Source organism: Beta vulgaris, chromosome 1, assembly GCF_026745355.1.
Source record: "Beta vulgaris subsp. vulgaris cultivar EL10 chromosome 1, EL10.2, whole genome shotgun sequence".
In the NCBI taxonomy this organism is placed as follows: Eukaryota; Viridiplantae; Streptophyta; class Magnoliopsida; order Caryophyllales; family Amaranthaceae; genus Beta; species Beta vulgaris.
The window spans coordinates 37,673,396-37,696,753 of NC_079202.1; the positions used below are offsets into that span (position 1 = coordinate 37,673,396).

Genomic DNA, 23,358 nt, shown 5'->3' on the forward strand with positions numbered 1-23,358 from the left:
GGTTGCCTTGCATTTGCTTCTACTATTAAAGCTCATAGAGCTAAGTTTGACTATAGAGCGATTCCTTGTGTATTGCTAGAATACCCAACTGCGCAGAAATCTTATAAGTTACTTAATCTAGGAACAAACAAACTCTTTGTTTCTAGAGATGTAACTTTCCATGAAAACCATTTACCATTTCACCTTTCACAACCACTAGAGTCCTTCTTTCCTATCTTTCTACCTACTAATACTCATTTGGATCTTTCTACATCAATTGATTTACCTGATGCTTTAGCATCTCCACCTGATTTTTCACCACCAAACACAACTTCTCCCTCCACAAACAACCCTAACACCACAACCACGTCTATACACAGCCGTGTCATCAGCAATCCTCCTTCCACAACTTGATGCTTTAGCATCTCCACCTGATTTTTCACCACCAAACACAACTTCTCCCTCCACAAACAACCCTAACACCACAACCACGTCTATACACAGCCGTGTCATCGGCAATCCTCCTTCCTCTTCTTTTTCACCTCGTTTTATCCATGATGATACTTCCTCTCAGTTCACAAACCATCCTATTTACTCTCAAACAGAACCAAGAAGATCTAATAGATCTATTAGTCAACCTACATGGCTAAATGACTATGTGTGCACTGCTTCTTCACACTGGTGTAATCTGGTTCATTCTGATGCCTTCCCTGCAATAGCTCAAGCTTTTATCTCTCAGCTATCTAAGCTCACTGAACCTGTTACTTATCTTGAATCATCTCAGCATCAAGAATGGAGAGATGACATGACTAAGGAGCTAGAAGCTCTAGACTCTAACAAGACATGGCTTGTTACTACTATTCCTGAAGGAAAGAGAGCAATTGGTTGTAAATGGGTTTTTAAAGTCAAGTTAAAGAAAGATGGGACCTTGGAAAGGTATAAAGCTCGACTAGTAGCTAAAGGATACACTCAGAAATATGGGTTGGATTATGCAGAAACCTTTTCTCCAGTTGTCAAAATGGCAACAGTGAGGTGTATTCTAGCTCTGGCAGCTAGTTTTGGATGGGAGATTCATCAGCTTGACATCAATAATGCCTTCCTTCATGGCACATTGGATGAATAGGTATATATGCAAATGCCTGAAGGAGTTCCTAACCTTGATAAGAAGGTTCGCAAACTTCTTAAATCATTATATGGCTTGAAACAAGCAGGTAGACAATGGTTTGCTAGACTACACTCAGAACTGGAATTACAAGGTTTTGTTCAAAGCAAGAATGATTATTCACTCTTCCTTCACAAATATGGCTCACAAATGTGCATAGCTGCAGTTTATGTGGATGACATCATCCTCACTGGACCTAATATTCCTCTGATTCATTATCTCAAGGCACATTTGCATGCAGTTTTCAGTATTAAAGATTTGAGTCCTTTAAGTTTTTTTCTTGGCATTGAAGTATCCAGGCTCTCACATGGGATCATCTTGAGTCAAAGAAAATTCACTAAGGAGTTGTTAGCTGAATGTGAGTTAGATGTATCTAAATCAGCTAAAACACCTCTACCTTTGAATCTCAAGTTGCTAGCTGAAGATGGATCTTTTTATGCGCTGATCCTTCTCAATATATGTGCTTAGGGGGCAAATTAAACTTTCTTACTCACACAAGACCAAATATCTCTTTTGTTGTCCAAACACTTAGCCAATTTCTTCATGCCCCAAGGACTCATCATTTTCAAGCTCTACACCATCTGCTCAGGTATATTGCTGGAATAATTGGTCAAGGCATATTATTACAAGCAACTAAGCAGTTGACCTTACAAGGTTACTCTGATTCAGACTGGGCAGTCTGTCCCAATACCAGAAGGTCAGTCACTGGGTACATCATGTTGCTGGGTAATAGTCCCATCTCTTGGAAATCAACGAAACAATCAGTTGTTTCTAAGTCATCATTTGAAGCTGAATATAGAGCCATGGCTGCAGTAGCATCTGAAATTACATAGCTTGTTAGATTGCTCACTAAACTGGGTATTATAGACCTTACTCCTGTAAAGCTTAGCTGTGATAATCAATCAGCTATTCACTTGGGGAAGAATCCAGTTCAGCATGAGAGAACTAAGCACATAGAACTTGACATTCATTAATTTTACAAGAGACAAGGTGATAGAAGGTCTTTTGGAGCTTGTTTACATCCCTACAGGTGAGCAACTTGCTGACATTTTAACTAAGAGATTGCCTTCTCCCCAGCTGTCTAAGTTAATGTCCAAGCTAGGAATGTCTCCTACATCCACCCCTAGCTTGAGGGGGGTATTGAAGATATAGCTGCAGCAGATGCTATTACATCCCAGCACACCTCGGCTCACTGTGCTGATGTGGCAGCTTGTCTAAATTAGTTGAGCAGTTGAGGGTCTAACTAACTTCCGGAATTCTAGGGAGTTTGTTATATTAGTTAGAGAGATTTATTACATCATCATTTTGCTTGTAATAACAAGGTCTATATATACCTTGATTAATTCATTCTGTAAATCATTCAATATTCTTATAGAAATGAAAATGAAATCTCTCTATTCCCTCTATACACTTCTTGTTTCTATATACTGAGAATTACTACAAAAAGATCTATAAGTTATGTTTGAGGTTGAATGATAAGGACGACATACAGAAAAATCGAGGGGAAAAATGTGAGAAAAGTAGGGGGAAAATAAAAGTGAGCCTCACTTAACCTCTAAATGGACATATGCCATTTATAGGTAGTGAAATTAATAATTTGGGATAAGAAAGGTAGTTCAATTAGACAAAATTTAAGAAATGTGATATAACAAAAGGTGGTTTAAACCCAAATTTTATAAAGAGGATCTAAATTGTTTTATCACTTCCTCGTGTCACCTTCTAATATAAATTTTGTTGTCCTCGTTGACACAACAAAAGTGACATGTTCATTGATGAGAATCAAGCTTATTTTGTGTCCAGCAAAGGCCTAATACTTATGTGACCCCTATTGTATACTTCTAGTGTAGTCTAATTCAGAGCCAACTTCCTTCCAATCGAACGTTCAGGGTAAGAACTGCTATAACAACCTTAGAATAGAGCAAAACAAACTCCTGTTATATTTGTAGCCAAGAGGTGCAATATATGCATTAAACAAACTTTGTTCTTGCAGGGTGCAAATACAACAGCATTAGAGCTGGAGAAGACGAAAAGCAAATATACGCTAATATGCTACGTTATGTTATGTTTGATTGATACATTTGCCCACTAGAAATAAACAACGGTTTTTTCACCAAATACGCTCGAGTTTTCACGAAATTCACCGGGTACCCTCGCACTTTTGAAAATACACCTGGTACCCCTCAGTTTCAACATAATACACCCGAATACCATGACTAATGGCGTTAACTGCCGTTAACTGCCATTATCATTAACCCTTATTATGTTGTTTTCAACCCTAATTAACCACTAACCCATTACCTAACCCTAATCCTAACTCTAAACCCTAAACTCTAACCACCCTCCCCACCACCCCATCCACCCACCAGGCCACCAACCCAGCAGACCCCCCCCCCTCCCCAACCCCACCCTACCCACCACCTCAGCAGACACCCCCTCCCACAACCACCGGCCGCGTCCCTCCCCACCCCTCGCAACCCCTTCCTCCACCCCCTCGCAGTCGCCCACCCAATCAAGCCCCTACTGGAATTTCGCTCCCCTCCCCTCACCTCCGATGAGTTTCAATTCCGTCCCCCGCCCCCATCGAGTTTCGATCCCTTCTCCCCACCTCCGTCCATTTTCGCTCCATCACTCATTGCAGCCGTGAACTAGAAGTGTCGATTCAATCCTAGGAAATTGAAACTCGACAGGGGTGCGGGGAGGGGATCGAAACTCGTTGGGGGTGGGAGAGGGGAGCGAAATTCCAGTGGAGGCTTGGTGGGGTGGGCGGCTGCGAGAGGGTGGAGGAAGGGGTTGCGAGGGGTGGGAAGGGGCGCGGCCGGTGGTTGGGGGAGGGGTAGTCTGCTGAGGTGGTGGGTAGGGTGGGGTTGCAGAGGGGGGTCTGCTGGGGTGGTGGGAAGGGTGGTTAGGGTTTAGGGTTAGGGTTTAGGATTTAGGGTTAGAAGTTAGGTTAAGCTAGGGTTTAGGGATAGGGTGAGGGTTAGGGTTAGGATTAAGGTCAGGATTAGTAGTTAATTGTGGCAGAAATCAACAAAATAACAGTTAATGACTAACGATGGTTAACGGTTAACCACAGTTAGTCATTAAGGGCATTTGGGTGTATTGTTCAGAAATTGAGGGGTACCCCGTGTATTTTGAAAAGTGCGAAGGTATCCGATGAATTTCGTGAAAACTCAGGAGCATTTGATGAAAAGACCGAATAAACAATTATAAAATTATTAACATCACTGTTTTTTTTTTTTTTTTTTTTGACAATTCAAATATTTTATTGATCACAAAAAAAAGGAAGGGTAGGATCACCGACAGTGATTTAAAAGTCAATAATCATTAATATCTCTCTATAGGCAGATTACCACAGGGTAGACAGTTTTTCCATACACTACTCCCTATAATGATATTCATATTAGCTAATACAGCACTATCAAGAACTGTCAGCTTGGGTTGTGAATCTCCTACAAGTGAACAAAAGGGGAAAAAACAAGGCAGTGATTAGCAATTGAGCACATACAAGAATTTTCTCTACAACTGAAAGTCTGAAACTACAATTAGACCCCTTTCAGCTTTAAATAAAAATCTTCCCTATGATAACAAATGCATCCAGATGTGCACAATCTATAAACAAATTTATCAGGGAACTAGTTCTTCCCAAAGACTAGACATATTGAATTCAATTAAATATGACAGTTACAACAGGGCACGAAAATTTGGTGCCTATCCGTATCACAAACTAACACCAACAGTGAAAGTACTGTTTGCTGAACCAATGCTGTGCTCTGAGAATAACAGTCCCAACTCGCAAATGTCTAACTCATTAAAGCTAGATTTTGGACTGCCCACATACTGCCGAGTATATCATAGAGAACTGATGAAAGGATCTACCATATAATATAGGAGTCAGACAATGCTTGGGGCGTCACCCGTCCAATTGCAATTAGCACGAGCCCACCGCGTTCTAATGCAGTCTACAAGTGGAGCATGTTGGGGAGGCTCGGGCAGAGCATCTTTAGCAACATCTTTTCCACTAGTTTCATTGCCACTAGAACTTGATGGGGGTGCTGCCTCTGCCATATACTCCTCAGGTGTCCACCTAGGTGGTACTGAGACTCTCAGTTTTGTAAGCCGCGGTCTTTGCAAAGGAGTTTCACCTTGGTTTCCGTTGGAAACTGATTTTGCTATTCCATTGAAGTGATATATTTCAAACACCTTTTTGCCCATTAACCCCGAAGAATCCTTGAATCCTCCCAAGTTCTTGTCTAAATCCAGAAGAGCCTGCCAAAACTCACTCCAGACTATAAAGCCTGCACTACAGAGGCGGTCAAGCTTATCAGAGGGAAGGTTTATGCTCGTTTCCTTAAGAACTTGCTGCAAACCCTCAACACTAATAAAGCCTCCACCTCCACTCTGGTCTTGTGCATCAAATGCTCTCCTGATTCTTGATTCTCTCTCTTCCATTTCATTCTCATCCTGAACGGAAGGATGAAAAGCAAATAGATTAGTGTAATGTGACTCACTCCCAACAACCCATATCGGCCATTTTGGGCGTTTCAGATGTTGTCCAACTTTACAAAAGTTGAGGGACTCCAGCAGGGTGAGGAATCCAACTTCTACATCAGAGGATACACCCTTCAAAAACATGCCAGCCCCTAAGTCTATTCTCTCGTCAAACACATTCGCAACAGCCTGTCCACACAGTAGTAGGTTTACAATTTCCTGCCATTTCAACTCAAAATTAGCAAGTGTACTCAAACGGCACACATTCAGACAAAAGTATCAAGCAACTTGTCGTAGTAAGACCAAGAGTTACCTGTGAGGCATGACCAAAAGGAGCGGTTACTAGGGGTAAGCTTGGGTCATCCCTATCAGCTTGAATGGAATCCTGTATTTTTAATGCAAATATTATCAGATCGAAAATCAGCAGAATCTGACTGCATCAGGGCGTTCTCATGAAATTACAGCATAAATATCAGATCTCAGTAACTTGCAAGATAAAAATCAATGTATTTCATTGAGATCATCTAACAAAGAAGACAAAAGCATTGCGTACAGTGTTCCATGCACTAACTAAATAAAAATACAAAATTAAGACATCCTCCTCTACCTCCACAAAATGAAAAAGTGCGAAGGTAAAGGGACGAATGACCATAGACTTAGAGAATCATTTGTTCTACATTGTGCAAGTTGAGCAGGTCACTTGAGAGTCTGTTCGAGACTTTGGGGATAAGTCAGGAGGTCTGCCATCTATCTTGAGGCGTTTTTGCATTGACTATACACATTTTGGAAGGACTAAGGAAGTGTCTTTTAGAAGTCAAGTCGTGTTCAGTGGCTGGACGACATTATAAATTTCAGAGATCAGTTTTCTGGTACCCTAGTACCATAGAGTAATTTCCCTTGGAGTAACTTTTGCAATGAATGCGAGATCAAATTTTAATAAGTCCAAATTCTGTTAACCATCTTGAATATGGATATACTTTCTGAGTAATAAATGGAGCATCTCTCTCCAGGGAAATCAGTTTCCACTTTCCTCTCCCTTTAGAGTAATTGTGCTTGAGTCTATTCTAGTCATCTGCTGGTCATCTCAAAAATAATTTAGTAAATTTTAGTACATTCAAATTTGTGCAAGTTCAAATAACAGCATCATAATAGGGTAACGTATCAATTCACCGAATTCACAGTGAGGGGACAGCACATTTACTCTTTGGCACCACTGAAGTGGCTTGGATGGAACAATCTTCATGTTCTCAATGTAGATCAGAGTTCTGAGAGGTGATACCAAAAGGATCACATCTGTGACAAATTTCGCATTTCAAATTGCAAATGCTTAGAAATGGATATGGCTGCTTCACTTTCACCAGACAAGTCTCAATCACAAGGATAAAGACCTTATTGTTCCAGGCAGGCATGGAGGCTAATGTGTACCAGAGTCTACAAAGGGCCTTAATGTATCCTCATATTATTCAATTTAAATGACAGGGGTTCAAGTGTTGGTAACTGACCAGATTTTCCAGACTGTTGTTCAAGGTAGTGAACTGGCCTAAGGGGAGGGTCACTATTTGGTACTACCTCCGTTTCAAATTAATAGTTACACTTTCACTTTTGACACTATTCACAAATTTCCCTTTGACTATCATTTGTGAGTTTTGGTTAAGAGAAAATATAGTCATGTGGGGTCTTGTTTGATTCGTCTTGATATGTAGTTTTAGAATATCGACTTTTTATATTTTTTACAAATACAAAGTTAGAGATATAAAGGCTCAAAGTAGTGCATCGGCATGCGTGAAAAGTGTAAGTGTAACTATTAATTTGAAACGGAGGTAGTATTACATTTGGCATTTTGCCTACGCAAAGTTGAATCCAGCTCTGTCCAATAATTCCTGATTCATCATGAGATGAAGATAGTTGTCCTCCCGTAACGGCTGATACAACTTAGAAAAGAATCTATTATAGATTTATATCTCCTGTTTTCTATCTTTTTGCTCTATTTATTTGTCCTGGGAAGTGGATATTTTGATCATATATAACCCAGATTCATAATATTACTCTGTTAGGGCCTGTTCTCTTCGGCATACAACAGCTGAACTGAACTGAACAGAACTGATCTGAATTGAATTGAATTGAACTGAAATGAATAGTGATATGTGAGAGTAAAAGTATTGTCAAGAGCTGAACTGAACTGAACTGATCTGAACTGAATTGAACTGAAAATAAGCTGGGGAGAACAGGCCCTTAGTCTCTTTGTTGTTCTCACTTTCATTATCTAGATTCATATTATCACTCTGTCATCTGTTCGTCTCTTTGTTGTTTTCACTTTCCTTTTTGGAATAAAATTTTGGGTTTTTCACAATTTAAATTTTTCCTCTCATAAAAACAACTCATGTGATTTCAATGACACCACCACTAAACCACATTCCTCAAAACCTCCCCAAAAACAAAGTAGGAACGGCAAAAAGAGATGGAAGGAATAATACTTTACTTAGCAAAGGCCACCAGAGAGTTCATCCTTAAAACTTGTGCCTAAAACAAATGTGGATGGCTTGCGGGGGCAGAGCTCCGTCCCATATTCAATTATTTTGATGATCGAAATGACTACCTTTTCCCTTATATATACGTGTAAAAATATAATTGAGGAAAAGGATACTGTCCTTTAATTGTCAAAAAGACAAGTTTACAGAGGGTTTTGTGAGGAAAGAATCAGGGCGGCCCTTCTTGATTCCTTGGGAAAATCTTCAAACTTGGTGTTTCAATTTCCGAAAATGTTCTTGTAATGTGACACGGCAGTGCAGGCAATTTTCAAGCTTCATAGGTTCCAAACCTAGTTACCGAATTCATGCGGGGAAGCTACTGCAAAGAAACTTAACACTTATGATAAACTGCAGAATTGGAAGCTTGACAAGAAATTGTTTCCTAATGTATTTTGCTAGTGGTGAAACAAGAAAGTACTTTGCATTACCATATATTGGCTGACCTTTTCGCAAAGGCTTATTGGCATCATTGAGATTCGTTAAGCTAGTTAACCTCTCATTGTGTGAGTTCTTGGAGGCATAAAAGCATTAAATCTATGGTAGTTTGTTTGCTTTGATCTTTGGGCTATTAGACTATCAAGGAATGAATGATAGAGATCCCAAATAGAGTTTCCAGCTGGTATTGGCTTACAGTTCAACTTCTTTCTAGGTTCAAACTTAAGTAATACCCTTGACCCTCTTAATGTAAGTTAAAATAATTATTTTTCCACTCTGAATTTGGTGGACTCGTGGAGTTGTAGTCTTCAATAATGTATCTCCTTGTGTCTAGAGATGGCAATGGGTCCGGGACCCTAAACAGATCCGCCTAGACCCTACCCTAATTTAAGGATATTGGTCTTAATTTTTTGGACACTACAGGTAAGGGTAGGGTATGGGTCTTGATACTATCGGGTAAGGGTAGGGTAAGGGTCTACTTCTCAAATACCCAAACCCTACCCATGGACCTGCCCAAACTTTATATATATATATATATATATTTGAATTAAAATAAATATATTTTAGATATATAACAGGTATAAGAAACCCTTCTGGTGAAAATAAAATGCTCAATCTCTTACCCTACACTCTCCCAGTTTCATCTTACCTGTATCTCACTCTCTCGCTCTAAACTATTTTCTTTATTCAATTCGAATGTATGAGACTCTTTTGGGATGTGGGAAACTATGTATCCCTATGTAATATGATATTTTTTGTGTTAATTACAATTATATATAATGAATTGTGCTTAACAATTATATATCCACGTGAAAACGTAAGCAGATTTTTTTTTTGTATTGGACCCATTATAGACCCTAGACCATACCCTAGCGGACCCTATGGGTACGGGTAAGGGTCCTAAATTTCTACATCCAAATTTTAGGGTATGGGTAAGGGTCCAACCTTACCCTACCCAGACCCTATCTATTGGCATCTCTACTTGTGTCCCTGCTACAAATCGTTTCCTAATCTAAACTAAACATTCAATCAGTCAATCACCATGAGATAAACAAATACATAATAATTATTAGGTATGTACTTATGAATAAACTAGTTGCTAACAACTATAATCCTTCACCCATCTAAATCCCCATTCCCTTCATATCCCACTTTCATATAAGAGTACAAGAGAAGTACCAACTTGCACCGAAACCAAAAAAAAAAAAATCATTACATGATGGCTGATGCCATTTGCATAGATCACATCAAGATATTTCTTGACATTGTGACATCAAGTGCTCCAGATATGCAAGATTGCAGGTGCCAAAAGATGAAAAGAAGGGGGGGTTGTAGGGGAAAATCAAATCACAACAAAGTATTAAGGAAACATAAAACTGACAGACAACTTTGAAGGTTCAGGCACTACATAACCTGATAAAGAAATTACACATACAAAACTGTAAAACAAAAGGCATACCAGTCCCCGAGAAAGCAATGCTGAGATAAGAAACAGCATTGCTCCCATACGACTTTCAAACACAGGAAGCATCATCTCAAGCCTCTGAATTGCAATTTCAAATGATGTATATGAAGTTACTCTCAGGTTTTTCTGCACATCTGAAGCACACTCAATTGAAAACCCATCCAGGGCTTGTAGAATGATCTGTAAATTACAATGAAATTTTCTGCATCAGTTCAGTAAAACAGAGACAGGTAAACATTTTTCCGCTTACAGCTGTAGCAGTCACATAGACTTAGGAAATCATCAAAACGTACCTCATCTGGTGGTCCATCATTTGGGCCTTCACCATCTTGGTTCAGGACATCAAGAGTTGCAACCACTGCCCTTTTATTATCTCCACAACGAAATAATATCTCTGCCATACTTCTGACAAGCGCCCTGTAAATTTTAAAAAGAATTTGAGTGTGGACAAACTCCACATTCTGGATACTAACATACACCAAATTGATTGCACAGAACAAAAATCAACATATCTCAGCCACACAATTCTCGACTACATTTTCAAAGTATTCCACATCCGCTAAACAGATATCAAGATAAAAAAAATCCAGCAGAACAATCCGGAAAACAAACATAATCAACCATGATTTCCCATTACAGTCCATTATTACATTATAACTAAGCCTGAAACTTGTGTGATGCACTTATTTTTGATGTGGCAATATTATAATCAATTATAATTAATCTTTTTTCAAACCAATCTAATATATTGCCAAGTCTTCTGATGTGATATTATTTTTAGGGATGGCAGTGCATCCTGGAGTTGCTCTAGATCCGTGGATCTAGATGCGTTCCACAGGATCTGGATTTTCGAAACGTCGGTCCAATGGATCAGGGTCCGGGGTATGATGGGTCATATCTAGATTGAATCTCAATTTAAGATCCAAATCCGGTCTAGATCTAACCCGTGATTCTGTTTTCTACTTCGAAAGATATTGACATGTATATTGTTAAGTGATAATCTAATCTAATGATGATTAAAATAGTGTCACTAGTTCTTGTGTCATGAAAAATAAAACGAAAAAAGTGATTATTAATTATATTTTTTACAGTATTATTTCTTTTGGGTGCTTTAATAATTTTTTTCAAGTAAAAAGAATATTAATGTGGATCCCTGAACTTCCTCACCGTATAAAAATGTATATGTAAGAGTATCCAATATGTTTTCCATGGAAAATGATACGCAAGATAAGGATCTATAAGGCAACATTGAATCCACAAAGGCTTCACTATCTGCATGTAATAAGTTCACATGGTGTAAACTGTAAAGGAAAGTCTGATATTGTTGATTTGATGTTGTCTAATAGAACCCGATTGCAATTATCTCCCACATGTGCAAAATCTATTTGGGACTGTTATATATGCAGATTCATACATGAGGAGGTTGACTTCGAAAGCTGCCTCATGACTAAAGCAAAAGAAATTACATTAAAAGACTAGGAGGTTGTAAAGTACTATCACGGGTGTTGCATTTGTGTAGTAAAATGCAACAAATAAGTAATATCTAACTTCCAAAACGAGAAACTATCTGTTATATTGACACAATGAGGGTATATGATGAATTTCAAAAAAAAAACAATAGAGGGTATTGGGTGAAAATTTTGAAAAATTTATTATTTTCAGTTTCATTAGCTACATTTGCTTATGTGATGATGGAATCTTTTAAATAAATTTACTATCTTAAAGTTTTTTGGCAAAATTGCTTACATGAAGCTAGAATTTTTTGAATCTCAATAAAACAAATTATCTTAGATTCCATTAGTAACAAAATGGGTGTCTCATTATGTGGCACTCTCAGTGCTATATATATACATAGGATCACGTGAAAACCACACGTGAAAACCACTCCTTATGCTGAAAGCTGAAAACTGCAACATAAAATGAGCAAAAAAAACATAAATTGAACAAAAACTTCGTAAAATGAGCGAAAGTTTGCTAAAATGAGCGAAAAACATAAAATGAGCAAAAATCTGCAAAATGAACAAAAAGGTCGGATTTCAGTTTTCAATTAGTTTTCAGTAGATCCTACCCATATATATATATATATATATATATATATATATATATATATATATAAAGAAAAAGATCACATGAAAACCACTCCTTATGCTGAAAACTGAAAACTGCAACATAAAAGTTTATTAAAACGAGCAAAAAGATAAAATGAGCAAAAAATTCTTAAAATGAGCAAAAATATAAAATGAGCAAAAAACATCAAATGAGCAAAAATCTAAAAAATTGAGCAAAAGTTTCTTAAAATGAGCGAAAATATAAAATGAGCAAAAAACATAAAATGAACAAAAGTATGTAAAATGAGCAAAAACTTCGTAAAATGAGCGAAAGTTTGCTAAAATGAGCAAAAGTTTCTTAAAATGAGCAAAAACATAAATTGAGCAAAAAAACATAAAAAATGCAAAAATCTGCAAAATGAGAAAAAAGGTCGTTTTTAGTTTTCAGCTTAAGGTTAGTTTTCAGTGATCACATGAGAAAACTCCTTACATGAGAAATGAGAATGAATCTCAACCACACGATTGGATTAGAGTTACAACACTTGTTCATTAGAGTTATACCCTATGTAGCACCGGTACGGATACGGGAACGGGTACGGGGACAGAAAACGGCAAAATCAAATTTTTTGAAAACGGGGACGGCTTGGATTTGGCAAAAAAAATAAATATTGTGAAATTTTCCTGCAAAAAATAACCATTAATTTTTCTACAAAAATATTAAAAGACATACATATTAAAATATAAAGAGTAAGATTTCCTTCTTAAAATATAAATAAATATATATATTTATAAATAATTTGATTTAGTAAAGAGAAAGAGAAAAGATAAAAAAAAAAAGATAATTAAGACAAGGACGTATAAAATGCAGTGCAAAGAATACTTCATATTTTTAAAAAAAAAAAATTTATTGAACAGCTATAACTTATAAGCATGTACTTTACTTTCACGTGTCATTTCAAGTTTTTAACCCTTCCCCTTCTCTTTCCCCTTCCCCGCGTTCAAAACAAAAACTTACACTAGAGTACAGTACCAAACGATGAAGATGAGAGAGAAGAAGACGACCGGCGAAAAGACCGGTGAACTTCGAAACGGCAGGCGATGGGCTTCACACTTTTCGCAAGTGAGTTGAGAGATAATTTGGGATTTTCGAAATGAAACCCTAGAATGTATTGTGTATTTGGGCTAATGAAATTTTATGAAACATGTTGGGTTATAGTTGGGTGCGTGGGTTGCTTCAAAAAAACGTCCCCGGTCCGTCCCCGACTTCGAATTTGCCGTCTCCAACATCAGCCCACGTACCCGGCCCCGTGGATTCGTTCTGGGTACGAATTGCAGGCGAATCTGTACCGTATCCGGTACGTACCCGTACCCAGTACGGGAAACGGCCCCTGGGAGGCGTACCCATGCATCCTAGGTTATACCTCCCTAAAAAATTTTGAGCCCAAAAAATAAATATTTTGAATTTTTTTTTCTAATATTATTTTTTCCTGGAGTTACATCACTTTTTCATTAGAGTTACATCACTTATTCATAAGAGTTATAGCGCTTAAAATTCATTCTCATTTCTCATGTAAGTATGCATTGTCATATGAACTCACTTCTATATATATATATATATCAGTTTTCTAATTTACTTGCAACATTGACATTTTTGGCAATATATCCTCTCATTCTCTCTCCTATCACATGGGTCCTTTTTTTTCTCTCTCCTCTCCGACATTCTTATGCCATGTTTCAATGTTGCAAGTAAAAAGAAAGGAGAAAGTATTAGAAAGTGACAAGCTCATCAACAACATATCTTTGTCTAATGTCAGTCGGCTTCTAGTCCGCCTCTCATTGTAAGACATCCTTATTATTCAATAAAGTTTGACTTATCCCCAAAAAAATAAAATGCAAATAACATTATCAATTTAATCATGAAATCTTAAAAGTCTATGAGCCTATATTTGTCACCTTTTTCTAGTATCTTCTGGGAGGGAAGAAAAATTTGCTGGCGTAACAGATTCACGTTTCCAAGATAGTTGTGGTGTTCTTGATGCATTATTATTTGATTCTTCTGGAACAAATAGAAGATATTTAAGGACGAACCCCTGCAAAATACCCATGGGAAGAAAAGCATAAAGCCAAGAAAAACCATCAAAGGAGCACACATTTTCAATCATACAAGATATACCACAACTTTTGATCCATGAAATAAAAAAATCACAAGCTGCAGCCCTTAGTTTATACAATCAGCTATCAGAATAAATGTTACCATTCAGATAGCAATGATGAATAGCCCTTGTACATCCATGACTTAGGGCATATAGCAATTCAACAACTGACATTTTTGGAAGCTTAGTATAATAGTCAAGAACCCTTAAGCTAAGAATTAGTGCAATTAGTGGACTAGTTGAACAGAAGAAAAGGAAAAGAGAAGCTAAAAGAAAAAAGAAAAGAAAAGAACACGTGAATGTCATAAGAAAGGAGAGGAAAAAAGAAAAAAAGAGAAAAGAAAAAGGAAACAAGAAACCCCAAAACCACGTGAGTTTTAAAAGGAGCAGAACTGAAGAAGGATCGAAGAGTGAAAAGGAGAAGAAAGAGAGAAGATCGAAGAGAGAGAAGGAAAGATGACTGACTTGGAAAGCTTTACCGGCGACGAACCGACAGATCCAATGCCGAAACCACCGGCCGCCTGCTGTGTCATACCCAGCTATCACAAATATTCTAAATGCTTCACAACTCGGGGATTAGGGTTTTTTGAAAATTTGGGGGCAAAAATTGAAGTAAATGCAATTAAGTGAGGGTTTTTGCTCGAATTCATGTCTTACATACTTGCGCCTCTACTCGCCTGGCGCCTAGGCGCACCTTGGGGGCGCTTTTTAAAACTAAGTTAGTGCACGGAGGATAGTTTCAGTGTTTCACTACATATAAATAACTTAAACCCACTTGGTTAGCCATGATTAGCACTCAAGTATTTGGAATATACTACCCCAGTACCTATTTAATTTACACACCTTCCTTTATAGTCTGTTTTTTTTAATCTACACTGTTGCTTTTTTCTATTTTTGGTAACATGTCCCATCCACTTTCTCCTATTTTTTCACCCATGTGGTCCCCTTTTTAATTCATTAAGCCACCTTAATATTTCGCTCTCTGCTGTAGTTTCTCTCTCTCACTTTTCTTTTTTCTCTCTCCACCTTTTCAGTTTCTTTTTCTCACTTTTGGACTTCCTTCTTGATTATCCCTCAAAGTGAAGTGACTACATTAAAAGGGAATGGAGGGAGCATGTTACATTTATTTGCAAGAAGACAGCACGGTTATTCAGTCTTACGAGGAATCAACCAATCAGCAAACAAGGAATCAACCAATCAGCAACACCATACGATAATCATATTGTTCCTACAGAAAAAGAATGAGAATCTACCACCAATTGTAAACACATCAAAACAACAAGGTAACAACTTATAACCAACATTTTTATCCTTACAAAATATTAGCCTGGCAACTACTTCAAAGTTCAATTACCTATATATATATATATATATATATATATATATATATATATATATATATATATATATATATATATATATAATGCTTATTGTACTGCCACTCTTCAGGTTATTAAGACTGATGATGGAGACTACTTGAACTATTAATAACAATGACTCGACAGCAAAGACAAGTAGCACATTACTACAAAGAAGCATGACGAACTTTTAAACTTTGCTCATCTTTTCAGGCCAGCTGGTTGCACTAGAAATTGTCAGGTTAAATACCTGTCATACACTAGGCTTCAGAAAAGCCACAAAAGGTTGTAAGCTTTAGTTCTCAGCGGAATTAACAAGGTAATGGCTTGAGGAACTTATTGATTTGGTTTTCACTTAATAAGAGAAGAAATGGTCAATACTATTAAAGCACCAATCTTCCATCTGAATCTTCGCATCTACTCCTGTTTAGCGGATGAACCAATTCACTATCATAGTAATGTCTAGAAGAGTTTGGATGTGGCATCGAAGAAATCTACCATGAATTACCTACTAAAAGTTCCAAGAGTAACAAAAATCTCAAGTGAAGCAACTAGTAAGCAATCTTCTGTTCTTTACAACTATGCCAATCCCCATAAAGAGGAAGTATTATGATTCTCTGATATCTGAAACACATGTCAGTCCAGCAAATCTAGCTTTTGATTCACACAGTAACTAGACCTCATTATTATAGCAAAAGACACTGGAGGAGTGCAAATATTGAGCATAACATCAAAAGCACACACCTAAAATAGAGATATCACTTACAGTTTGATCTAAAGCCACTCTAGTTTAAAAGGAACCGGTAGCAAAAGATATATTGTTCACCCTTTATCTCTATGTAGCATTGCATGTATTAAGGTTTACTTTCTGACAGCTGACTTATATGAACTAGCTGGCCACAACAGCCACACCCAGTATCCTGCTAAGAACTAACTTAGTTCGTCTGGACTAAGTCCCAGCTGGAGCTCTTAATTCAGCCAATAACAACATGAGCTATGCCAAGCTAATAATTGATGTAAAGCTTCAATGAACTAACAAAACATTTTATACATAAATAAGAAGACGTTTTGATACAGCAGATTTAAAAGTTATCTTGCCTGAATTGGTTTAATAGTTATTTGATATCAAGTTAATAATGAAGCTGATAACTGTATGAGTTTAGCCTGGTTAGTTATAAGAAAAAATGGATACTTACAGACCCAACCAGGCCCCCTATTATTTGAACAGTCCCAACTATTGATTAAACTATGATAGTCTTAACTCTAGAATAGTCATCTTAAACAGTCCTCTGTCCCTTATAACATGTTAATTTGTAAAAAGAAAAATTCTTTAATTTTGAAGATTATTGATTTTATTCTCAAAATTTGGCTATTAGCATTTTTGTTTCTTTACTTATTTAACAGATTATAAATTTTGCGGAACTGCTTTGACAAGAAACCCCTTATAGTTGGGGCTGTTCCAAGTTACTTGATAGTTAGGACCATTTAGAGAAGGAGGTCCACAATTGGGACTGCTCATAGTTGTAATTGATGTAAGGCCCGCTCAATGAAATAACAAACTCATTTCATACATGAATAAGAAGATTGGAAGTTATCTTGCTTACTTTTTGTCCAATACTTGTTTAGTATTTAGATTATTACTAGCCGATGGAGTTCCAACTTCTTTCTAAAGTAATCAACTTCCTGGAGCTGCATCTACCAAATAAAGTGAATGGCCAAAATTTGAATGAGATCATGCCTAGTAAAAAGCTGCACCCGGGTCCACAAAAATATATATAAAATACGAGTTCTATGTTTCCTGATTCCTTCCTTTCTAGAAAGAGAGATCTGACATTCACATACTGACGCAGAACAAAATCATCACTCGGTATTACAACGGGCACAGAATTCTCCTAATATTTATATGATATCATGGAATTAGTCATCTTTTCCTCATCATAGCAAATACTAGACACTAGAGGTCCTTCATTTAGTCTAAGCATGAATCCCTTCTATTAGTGATTGCAATGGGGAAAAACCTATGAGAAATCTCTTTTCTAAATATAAGTAGAATAGTGATGATGTTTGAGACATTTAAGCTTCAGTGAAGCGTCAATCACTATTTTGTTAGGAATCCACAAGCGCACTCACAGTGTCAAAAAAATTTCGCATATTAGATTATAAAGAAAAAGATAGAGAATCCCTACAACTTTCTGGTATCCAAAAGACTAAGACACCACAACCATGGGGTAGAAACCATCAATACACAGTACAGATTGGAAATCTATGAGTGATCCATTCAAGATATCTCGATTGAAGAAAAGGATGTGACATCATTATAATTCATAACATAACCATAAGAGCTAATTAACTTCGTGTCTAAGTTGCCAATTGACGCCAATTTGATCCTTGAATAGCTGAAAATCTTAGAACAGAGTGCTTTTGACATTTTTCAGAGTACTGACAGTATCTAGATATAAGCTACTCTTTGCTTAATTTATGCAGGCAGACGCAAAACCTTTTACAGCATATCACATAGAACCCATAATTTGAAAACAGACAAACTATATGTCAAGGCATGAAGAGCCTGGAATAGCAATGAGAAAGAAATCAACTCATACTTGTAGGGTTGCTAACACGCCACATGGACCTCCTTCATGCTGCACCAGGCCCATTGAGGTTTCTGGATCAGGGCTAAACCTACAATAAGGATTCTTATCAATGCAATTGATAAAAGGAATGACAACAACAATAGCAAAAATTACAATAAATCTTTTTTCCCATCATCCCTTCCATAATATGACAACAGATATAGTGATAAACAAAAACAGGAGACCATAGCAACAAAAGAATAAAGCACAATATTATTAGAAACCACATAAAAGATCACACAAATACTTCAAGAAGGCTAGTGGCCTAATAGCTTTACCCACAACTACATGTCCTGCCTCCTGATTAGCAGACATAGAACTAGAGGTGAGGGGTGGTCTCTGTACTACAGAAGGTCTAATAAAAGATGCAAATGAAATATCTACATAAAGAGAAGTCATGAAAATAAACATACAACACATTGAAAACAGCACTTTCATTTAGCTAGCATGTCAACTTTCACCATGTTAGAAGAAGCCGGTGAAAGGTATTAGAAAGTAGAAACAATATGACGAACTTAGGTTTGCAGGAGCATGTAGCAATTAATAAAGAATATGGAGGCCAAGGATCCATGTAAGCGACCATCCGAGATAAAAAGATTGACTCATACAGCCAACCCCATTGTTGTTGTACCGTGTCAGCTTTCACTGTCAACACAGGGTTTCATTTTGCACAAGGACAAAGGGGGTCCATGTTCTTCTTCTCCTTGACAACAAACCATGTTTTAGTAGCTAAAATACATCTCTTCCTCCTATAATGGCAAGCATAAACCACAACCAATGATGCAGAGAGGAGGGTCAAACGTAAACAACATTACCCATATGGCCATAAATTACAAAGAAGCTTATCCTAGATCCTAATCTTTACAGTTGTAAAAGAGGTTGTTCACTCTAAGGCTTTGTTTGTTTTGGAGGAATACGTTTTCCATAACAAATATTTTAACCATTTTCTGTTGTTTGGTTGGACAGGGGATTTATAAAGTGAAATTGAGGTGCAAAAGAGTTTTCCCTCCCCTTGTAAACATTTTCCTCCAAGGAGTATATTTTCCTCTATCTCTCATTCTCCTTTTCCCCCTTCTTAGCTTCATAGTATTCCATCAAACCAAACAAAGGAAAATTGATATTCATTTCCGTTTTCCACCACAAAATATTTTCCATGAAAAACCATTTTCCAACAAACCAAACAGACCCTGAATCCAAAGGCAATCAACTGCCTCCAGTGAAAAATTTAAAATAATTAAGGACCACTCAGTGAAGCACTGATGAATATAGCTTAGAGAGATAGTTAACGATAACTGAAACTTGAGCAGAAACCCTGCTCTACCATTCTCCAACACAACCTTAAAGCCGCCAACGGAATGACAATTTGTTTGTCTATCATGCCAAAAAGGCAATTTCTCATAGACAAAGCATCAATAGTTAATACTACAGAAATCAACTCAACAAGCACACATAGCCAGTGGCGGATCTTAATGGGGGCATGCCTAGGCCTGGGCCTGCCCCCCCCTAGGTTTTAAAAAAAATGTGAAGCTTGTTGAGCCTAAAAGCCCAGCATAAAAAAAATTTACACGGCATGCTAAACTGCTAAAGCAACTTAAAAGTTAAAACCAACCCTTTACCCTTGCACATTGAAAACAGAAAACCTGAAGAAAACCAAAAAGAAAAATCTGCTCTGTTAAAGCAACTGCAACTTCTGCGAACTCTGAATTTTGGTAATTTCTGAACTGGAACTCTGCTACTGCAGTAACTGCAAGGGAGCACTTTTGAATTGTTAATTTGTTATCACACGCCACTCATCAATCATGTGAATTGTTATCACACACGGCGTGTTCTTGTATTAAAGTAATACTATGAATCTATATGATTGATGAATTGTTATCACACGCCACTCATCAGTCATCAATCATCATAGATTCATAGTATTTCAATTTTAATTTTTTTTTTTTTTTGGTTTTTTCAATTAAAAATGTATTCATGTTATCATGTGTGATGTGTGTTTTATTTGCTTTATAAATTATTGTAGATTCAAGCAATATTATTGAGTTCTTGTATTATGTAATTATTAAATTATATTAATTCCTCCATTTCGTTTTACATGCAACAATGGAATATTTTATATCTCACAAAAACATACCCCTTTGTTGCATTTAAAACGATATATAAAATATAAGTATATATAACTAGTTAGTTTACTAATAATACTAATATCAATTTAATTACTCATACGAAAAATTGACAAATGTAGGTGATTAGTATATTATTAAGATAAAAGCATCATCTTTGTGCCAACGCACGCTTATTACTTATTAGGTATGTATTTTCTTAAACTCAATTTATAGCTTACTTTTTAACATACTGTTTATATTTGTTGACTTGTTGAGTTGGGTTAAACTGATTGATTAATGTTATATGTATTAAGTCTTGAACCAACTTTAAAAGTAATACTTTTAGCTATTAGCTAAAGAACGTCTAAATATTATTTCAGGTCAACAACATGAATAAACAAATATCTATTACCTCCTTTTTTAAAAGAAAAATGCAGATACAATTTCAGTTGAGGAAGATACAACCCCAATTAATGAAGATATTAATCCTATGACAACACATAACCAAGAAGAAGAGCCTTCTCAAAGGAGGAGAACTGATATAGTAGTATATAGGTTCTTTAGAACGTGAACGAGGATTACGTCTTCCAATTCGGGATGATATTGGTTTGCAGGCATATTTGTCTGATTGCCCGTATACTTATTATGTTCATTGTTATATTCATCGTTTACAGCTTGCTTTAGTTGTTGCATCTAGATATGTAAGTACAATACATTAACTTTTTTTCTAATTTAACTTTTATTATCAATGTCATTGATGCATCTCCCAAACGTCTTGATGAATTGCATGCAACTAAAACTGTTGAAATTAAAAGGTTATTATCTATTGGTGAAATAGAAAGTGGTAGAGTGGCTAATCAGATGGGTACCCTCAAAAGAGCCGGAGATACACGTTGGGCTTCACATCTTTACTCTATTCCATAGCTTGCTTAAAATGTTTAATGCGATAGTCTCAGTACTTGAGCATATCATGGCAAATAAGTCGTGTACATATTCTCAACGTAGGGATGCTGATGGTGCTTTAATTTATTGATTTCCTTTGGTTTTGTGTTCATAGCACATTTAATGGAAGAAATTTTGAGAATTATTGATATTTTTTGTCAAGCTTTACAACAAAAGTCTCAAGATATTGTGAATGCTATAAAACTAGTCTCTACAAGTCAAACACTCATTCAAGAAATGAGGGAGAATGGAAAACCAATTACAAGAGCTGAAGCGCAGATTTAACGACAATGCATTGGAGCTCTTGACCTTGTCCAAAAGATTTTACGGAGCAAGAAATGTACAATATCAAGGATCAATTGCAGCATTTCATTTGTGAAGTGAAAGATGATCAAAATATGAGAAATTATTCTAATTTGGAGGAGGTTTGTGAACAATCGGCAAAAATAGGAAAGTCAAGTGTTTATTTTTTGTTTGACAGATTAATACGTCTAATATTGACTTTTCCTGTGTCAACACTGAAATAGCATTCTCAGTACCAAGTCAATTATTGATAATTTTAAAATTTTGAAAGACCGTTGAGTTACTTTAGTTTTTTTTCCATCCGTGGGATCATGACACTTGTGGTTTTAACATTTGTATATCTATTTTATTCCGAATTTTAATTTATTCTATATTTTTACATTGGATTTAGAAGTATGTTCATATGTTCTTATAGTTTTATACTTTCATATCTGTTAATATGTTATTGTGGAAAAATCTGGCCCTATAGCAAATCTTTCAACATCCGCCACCGCCAGTGCACATAGCAATTCTTCAACCTGAGTTTCTATATGAAAGAATTACTCAACTAAGATTATGTCATATACAGTGTCCTAAAATTCTTTCTACAACAAAGATTTCCACACTCCAAGGACCTAAAACATTGAACAAGACAATTGACAATTTTACAAGCATAATCGACAACAAAAGTTCCCAAATTCAAAAATACTCAAAACCAATAAAATAGCAACATAACAAGTAGAGGTAATACCTTATACCCTGATTAGTCCACTGTGCAAGAATCTCCTTAGTAACATTCCCACCAAAAACCATGTTAAACAACTGATTCGCCTCCTCCATCGATAACTCCTCCCCTAAATTCTCTCTCCTCTTCACCTCATTCCCACTCTCGGCCCCCGCCCCGGTTGTGGGGGGCGATGGAGTGCTAATCATCATTCTTTTCTCGGCAGCAGCCGCCATGAGCTCACGCTGAAGGCGCCTACTCTTCAACTCCGGTGACTCATCCGAAGCTGAAGCTCCATCAATGGTAGTCCCAATTGCAGGGTCCCTAGGTTTGCTTCTCTTCGGCTCCGGTGGAGAGCTGCTTGGTTGCATACTCATCTTCAATGCCATCTGCAATTCCTCTTCATCTTGATCCGCCATTATTCCTTCAATTCGACAAGTATCAGATCTAAATCAATTTGGGGATTTTTGTTGTTGAATTGAAATTTCAATTAGATGGGATTCGAATTGAATTGAGTGATTCGGAATCTGGTGGATAAGGAATAAAATTCACTTGCCCTAATTCGGAAATTTGTTGAATTGAAAACGTATGATATGATATGGAATCTCAAAAGATATTATAGGAGTGCCGAGTGGGTCTGTGTCTGTGTCTGTGTCTGTGTCTGTGTGTGTGTTTTACAGAGTCGGGATTTTCGTTTTTCGACCATCCGATCTCCGTTTGAAGGTGGGGTTTAACGCATATCAGAAACGAAGTCGTATTGAATATACATAAACGAGGTCATATATAGGCTCACTTCTTTTATACTAAGGATGTTTAGTTCAGCTGAAATTTTCTGATCTGAACTTATCTGATCTGATTTGATCTGAACTTATTTTTTCTTATCTGATCTAATATGAATTTATTTTTTCGAGTTCACTCGTGGTACACCCGGGTGTACCATGAGCATAGTACACCCAGGGGGATTTTTGTAATAAATTAGAAATTCGGTTGCTCATTTGACACCAAATTTGCTCATATGGGCATTTTGTTCATTTACTCATTTGTTCATTTTGCTCATTTTAT

General features: G+C 36.8%; 1 protein-coding gene across 1 annotated transcript; it reads right to left on the reverse strand.

Moving 5' to 3' along the window:
* Window positions 1–4,609: 4,609 nt before the first annotated feature.
* Window positions 4,610–23,046, reverse strand: LOC104895729 (uncharacterized). Its single transcript, XM_010682309.3, has 7 exons — window positions 22,324–23,046; window positions 18,217–18,295; window positions 14,059–14,195; window positions 10,351–10,474; window positions 10,052–10,237; window positions 5,943–6,014; window positions 4,610–5,848 (listed from the first exon to the last, which is right to left on the reverse strand). Exons 1-7 carry the CDS (start codon window positions 22,713–22,715, stop codon window positions 5,033–5,035), a joined length of 1,806 nt encoding a protein of 601 aa, XP_010680611.2. The 5' UTR covers window positions 22,716–23,046; the 3' UTR covers window positions 4,610–5,032.
* Between the last annotated feature and the right edge of the window lie 312 nt (window positions 23,047–23,358).